This window comes from Oryza brachyantha, chromosome 2 (genome assembly GCF_000231095.2).
Source record: "Oryza brachyantha chromosome 2, ObraRS2, whole genome shotgun sequence".
Lineage (NCBI taxonomy): Eukaryota > Viridiplantae > Streptophyta > Magnoliopsida > Poales > Poaceae > Oryza > Oryza brachyantha.
In genome coordinates this window covers 4,768,815-4,775,490 of record NC_023164.2, presented here as the reverse complement: position 1 = coordinate 4,775,490, position 6,676 = coordinate 4,768,815, and the positions used below count along the sequence as shown (strand labels likewise).

The following is a 6,676-nucleotide window of genomic DNA, read 5'->3' as shown; positions in this document are numbered from 1 at the left end:
TATCTGAATGTGCCTTTGAGACTTTTTTTGTCAGTTTGCCATGGGACTGCGATTCTGCGAAGACCGTTTGTCAGTGCAAAGACTATGGGAAAGGTACGGGACAATCTGCTCGACGGGCAGCGGTCACATCTCAAAGACAGTAGTTGGTAGACTGCAAAGAACATGAAATTTTGATAAAATGTTACCAGGTGATTTTACCTTAGACTGTTGACCAATGAGTATAAAATGTTGTCAGCTAGGTCGAGTACAGAAAACTCCCATTCACAAGATCAAGTGTGACACTTTTGTTGATTTCTGTAAGTTGAATTTATCTACCATCATGTCGTAATGCTTAATAGAGCACTATTTTTTTTAGAGAAGCAGTATTCAATTTCTCAGTTAATATGCCACACTATCTCATGCGGCTGTCCTGGGTGTGTGCTCGATCGACTACCAGGGGTGTTAATTGTGTTGCTTCTTTAGCCTGTGTTCTCACGGCCTGGCCTGTTTGGTTGCCCATATTTCTCATAGTCTGGCTCATCTCTCGTATCCAAACTAAATTTGACCGGTCTCTAGAGATGCAAATATAAATATTTGGTTGTTCTTATTGAATAAGCCCGGATATGGTAGATATTATTTGGTTGCCTGCAGCAAATAGTTGCATGGAGTAGATGTTGTTTGGTTGGGTTAGACACATTCTGAGTATAGATACGTTATCTTGTGGATAGTGAGGTTACCGATACAGTTTATACTAATCATGTGAGATAAGTAGTTTTCATTTTTTTTACGGTACTCCGTTTGTAATACTTGCCACGTCCATTTGTAATACTTAATACTATTACCCTAATTTATATAGATAAAAATAAATTTACACACCTGTATAAATATATACATTGATTCATTAATGAATCTATGCATGGCCGTAAGGTTTTACGGGACGGAACAGAGTCAAGAGCGGGTCTAACTTTATGTATGATATACCTTAGATATTGAGTTGATTAATTTTGGCACATAATAGCATAGTATTCGCATGCACATATTAAATATCACATTTTTTTTGTACACCATGAGAGCAGGTACAATAGTAGGCTATAAGCCGGTTATAAACATATTTTAGTGAGATAAGAGAGGAGAGAGAAGAGGAGTGGACTACAGATTTGTATCCAGCTGCAGCACAGAATCTAAGACGTAGTGTGTGTATGACAGGTGGAACATGTTAGTATATGTTTTGTAGATAGCTATTGTATGAATTGACTATTAGATTGGCTATAGATGAATTAAAGCTAGTAGTGGCTATACTATTAAACTTGCTCTGATCAGATTCCCTCTGTCGAAGGCCGCTATATATACTCCTTTAAAAGTAAATCTATCACCCATCCTACTATATCGATTTTACTAACTACTCCATTTCTTTAACGTTAAAAAATACCTCTACATATTATTAATACTCCATACATTATTTCATCTATAGGGATGAAATCGTTTGAAAAAAAATCTTATAATTAACTTGTTCCAAACAATGTTAGCGCGTGCATAGTGCATAGTATTTTAGAAAAAGAGAGAGAGAGTAACTAGATAGCTAGCACAGGCAGCACATGACTCTGCCACGATGCATGACATGAGTTGATCAAAGCCGGAGCCGTGCATGCCACACCCGTATACTTCGTCAACCCCCAGCACCAATGGAGATAGACAATTAATCAGAGAATCATAGAGTCGAGAGAGAGAGGAATTTACAGCAAGGCTTCTTCAACCTCTGCACGTCCCATGTCCCGTTCCGTGTTCGTTGGATGCCACTTTTTTTTTCCTTCTTCTCGACTCGCCAATTGGCAAAACCCCTCTAACCCTCTTCCTTGATCTCATCAAGCTGCCATTGCTCGCATCATCTAGAAAAAGATTGCGAATTGTGATCAAACTAGCCGCTTTCGGAGATCAGGCCGGCGCCATTGCCGCTTAGCTGCTACTCTTGTGATCGAGGATTTCTTTTGGGGTCCAAGATGAACGACCTCTTCTCGTCGGGGTCGTTCAAGAAGTACGCCGACCTGAAGCACCAGGTGGTGCTCGACGACATGGAGTCCGGCGGCGGCGGCGGCGGTGAGGGTGAGGGTGCTAACCTGGACGGGTTCTTCGAGGACGTGGAGGGCGTCAGGGAGGAGATGCGCGCGCTGGAGGCGCTGCACCGGCGGCTGCAGGCGGCGCACGAGGAGAGCAAGACGGCGCACGACGCCGGCGCCGTGAAGTCGCTCCGCGCCCGCATGGACGCCGACGTCGAGCAGGTGCTCCGCCGCGCCAGGGCCGTGCGGGCCGGGCTCCAGGCCCTCGACCGCGCCAACGCCGCCAGCCGCAAGCTCCCCGGCCGCGGCCCGGGCTCCTCCACCGACCGCACCCGCTCCTCCGTCGTCTCCGGCCTCGGCGCCAAGCTCAAGGACCTCATGGACGATTTCCAGGTTCGAACAAGATACGTACATCACTTCTAGTTTGATAATCATTTGCAACTTCAGTTCGAAATTTCTAAAAATTTTGGGAATTTCATTCGAAATTTTTCAAATTTATCATGAAATGCGTGCAGGGGCTGAGGAGCCGGATGGCGGAGGAGTACAAGGAGACGGTGGCGCGGCGGTACTACACGGTGACGGGGGAGAGCGCCGACGAGGCGACGGTGGAGGCGCTCATCTCGTCGGGGGAGAGCGAGACGTTCCTGCAGAGGGCGATCCAGGAGCAAGGGCGCGGCGCGGTGCTCGACGCCGTCGCGGAGATCCAGGAGCGGCGCGACGCCGTGAGGGAGATCGAGCGGGGACTCCTCGACCTGCACCGGGTGTTCCTCGACATGGCGGCGCTCGTCGAGGCCCAGGGCCAGCAGCTCAACGACATCGAGAGCCACGTCGCGCGCGCCAGCTCCTTCGTCCGCCGCGGCGCCGTCGAGCTGGAGACGGCGAGGGAGTACCAGAGGGGCGGCCGCAAGTGGGCCTGCGCCGCGGTGATCGCCGGCGCCGTGCTCGTCGCCGTCGTCGTGCTGCCCATCCTCGTCAACCTCCACCTCTTGACCGCCAGATAGATAGAGACTACTACTAGCAGCACTGCTCCATTTCTCTCCATGTCCGATCCATCTCCGTGTATTGTTTAGTGTCTCAAATTGATTGATTAATTGTAATTATGATTGATTCACGAATTGTTTGCAAGATCACATCGCCTTGCTGAAGTTCATTCAGGTCGTGCTTGTGAGCTGTGACCTGATTTTTTTATTTTTTGCATGAATGCATCATTAAACTGAACAATGTTCAGATTTTTGTAAAGCATTAGAACGACGCACGTCACACCTGATATGTTAAGCATTGAAATGTTTGGTCCCTGTTGCATTGATTACTTATTTTGTGACAGAATGTCCCAAATTTCAGTTTGTGGGATCAAAGGTGTTCTGCAAGACTGAAAGATCTCTTTTATTTTTAAAACCGTTTTGACCTCATTTCTCATTTCTGAAGATGATCATCCTGTCCTGCGTGAACATGTTGGACTTGTTCACCTTGTCAACCTTTTTGTGCTAATTTCTGAAAGTGATCAGAAAACCCTTGTCAACCTTTTTGTGCTCATTTCTGAAGATGTTGATTCTTTTTTCTCACTGGTTAATGTTTTTTTCTCACAGGCTGTGGCACTGCTCCCTCCGTGTGCAGCACAAGCAAAGTTAGGGAATACAAAAAAAAAAAAGTTGCCGTATGGACGGATATATGAGTAAGGCAGCTAGGGCTACAGCCCTACGCCTGATCCTAAATATACATTAAAATTTTATTTTAAAATTTTAAAAACTAAAAGATATGAGCAAAATTATATAAATTCAACTAATTAAGCCCTACATTTAAAAAAATTCTGCCTCCAGTCACTCTTGCCGAGGAACGCCTCAACTTATTAGTACCGCTGCATATCACTATGATAGAATACAGCCTCCAGTACCAGAAAGTTCAAAAGATGAAGGAGCACCGTTTGAACCGATCAAAAACAGGCAGCAATAAACAACCCAGACCAGCCCGTATATAAACACGGACGAAATTTCTTTCACTGGCAGCAGCAGCTCAGTTCAGTTCAGTAACAGTCTTGCAGGCCACAGACAGAACAAGATTGTAGCTATCACTTGCCTGATCTAGCACCAGCAAGCAAGATCTTCTTCTTCCTCTTCACCGTCCATCCATAGACAGTCTCGAGCTGAGCCTAGCCATGGCCATGGTTGGTTCCATCAAGGTGCAGGCCGTGATCCTGACCTACGTCCTCCTCGCCGTCCTCCTCCACCCTCTGCTCTGCCAGGGCTCGCCGCCGGCGTCGCTCTTGGAGGCCCACACCAGCGACGGTAAGTCGGTAACAAGACAGAGCCCTTCTCCCGTTGTTGCACACTTGATTTCTCTTTTTCCCTTCTGTTTCTATGAACGTGGCTGTACCTGAATTTGCTCTGTTCCCTTTTTTTTTTCTTGTTCTTCAGGTAAGACGATCGACCAGGGCATCGCGTACGTGCTCATGATCGTGGCTCTCGTCGTCACCTACCTTGTCGGGTGATCCAGTGACCGTGAATGGCCCAGGCCGAATGATGCGTGCTTCTTTTCTGTTTCTTCTGTACACGGTTGCAATGTTCTTTCTAACTTGTACAAATCCATTCTTGATCTGTCAATGAGACGCAGAACGCCACGAGTAAAAAACATTAGTACTGAAATGTCATGCGGTGATGAGAAAGTTCTTGATTCGTGTGCCATGCACTGGAATGACAGAAAATGATCGATCGATGGTCGACAGACTAGTTACTTATTAATGGGTCTGTTCCGTAAGATCATAAGCATGATTAATATTTTCTGATGAACAATTGGCTTGTGATTTGGTTTATAAATTGAATTTGGTTTGGAAATAATTAAGGTGTTGGTGCGAGTGTGTGTAACTAATATGAGTCAGGTTGCGATATCTGTGCTCGGAAACGGTTGATTTATCTCTAGTTGTGCAGGTGACTTGAGGTCAATATCGATCAATGGCGGTGGGATCGTGACTAGGCTCAGGGAGAAGCTGAGGTCCGGACGATCGAGGATGCCAGGTGACGATATTGAATACGAGTTGGTACATGGTGGAGCAACACCGTGTGGGATGGAATCGTAACGGGCTTCACATGTTGTGTGTGTAAGCGCCGGAAAAATCGGGAAATAAATCGGATCAAAACTGGATGAGAAAAGGAAAGGAATTTGCTACAGGTTCGGACACCGTAGCAGTGTCGGATACTGTAGCGCACGATACTGTAGCAACCGGATTACTGTAGCCCGCGGCACTGTAGCAACCGAATCGGATTACTGTAGCGCGGCGGTACTGTAGCAGTCGGACTACTGTAGCACGGCTGATTTTGGCACGTTGGATTTGATTAGGAAAACTAAGAGACGAGTCATATTAGTATAAGGAGTTCTACTCCTATTTGGTGATAGACTTTTCGATATAAATAGAGACCGAGGGGTATGCCCCCGGTGTGCTTTTGTGAGACTTAGTTGTTGATTCTAGATCGACGATTTTGATAGGAGTGCTGTTGGTACACTTTGTAAATACCAGTTGATGCAATAAAGTCAAGATCATTCAATCTACGGTTTCGGCTTTCATCTACTGGTGATTTTTTGGATTCCGACGATCCGATCGACGTCATAGGAGTGGCGCGATTCGATGATCTGCTCGGCGGCACATGAGCGGCGCGATCATGATAGCGGCGACACAGGAGCGACGCGATCAAGGTAGCAAGCCTGCGTCAATTTCTTCGACAGAGGTAATCTTTTATTCCGCGAAAGATTTTTGGGTTTTGTTTTTCCCTACCATTCACCCCCTTCTGGTAGGTTTGTTTGATCTTGTTCGATCCTACATGTTCAGCATAAGTTGATTCGTGTGTCATGCACCTAAGCTCTGCAAGGACACTGGTACATGTCTTCGCCGAATCGCCGTCTCTAGAGGTTTCTACGTTCGGATTTGATTCCATTTCTGATGCCTCCTAATCACTCGGCTTCACTGTCTTTTAAGAGAAGCATTAATCGTAGTGCGGGTTCATATGCGCATTTAATGCTTACATGCATCTATTCAATTAGTTTTGATGTGATTTGTAAATTTTAATTTTGCATGTATATATGTAGCTTTGGATTTGTTCTAGTTTTTCAATGCTAATTAAATAAATTTTGATCTTTGTACTAAGACCTTATATGAGACCTTATATGATGATTAATTTGGGATGGAGAGAGTGTCAACTAATAGAACGTTTCATATTACAAGATAGAGTGTTTTTTCTACCTAGAGTTAGTTATAAATCAATAAATATATTTATATGAATTTAAACACAAGCAGAATATTTTTTTAAGGGATGGCTAATACATACCATCCAAATTTTTATTAAGATGAGAGGAATTAACTTGAAAACCAAACAAAAAGAGAAACCAAAGGCAACAAAAACTAGCTCTGCCAAAACTAGCACCCTCTTCTTTTCGCTTCTCATTATGCTTACAAGTCAAAATTTTATTTTTTAACCTTAAGTTCAGAGTTAATTTTGGTCTTTTTCACCGAAGTTTATTTTTTAATCTTGGCTTTTAGATATATAAGAATACAAATATAAAATTTTTATTCATAAATTAGCTTTCATTCGTAAATATGTTGGTTTGGCATTTTTCATGAAAAAAAAACAAACAATTACCCTCGAGGCAGTTAACAG

At 44.6% G+C, this 6,676-nt stretch overlaps 1 protein-coding gene across 1 annotated transcript; it reads left to right on the top strand.

Annotated features, from left to right (window-relative positions):
• The first annotated feature begins 1,734 nt into the window (after positions 1 to 1,734).
• LOC102703188 (syntaxin-124-like) lies at positions 1,735 to 3,322 on the top strand. Its single transcript, XM_040521341.1, has 2 exons — positions 1,735 to 2,426; positions 2,549 to 3,322. The coding sequence occupies exons 1-2, from the start codon at positions 1,977 to 1,979 to the stop codon at positions 3,032 to 3,034; spliced, it is 936 nt and encodes a 311-aa protein (XP_040377275.1). The 5' UTR covers positions 1,735 to 1,976; the 3' UTR covers positions 3,035 to 3,322.
• Positions 3,323 to 6,676: the final 3,354 nt, after the last annotated feature.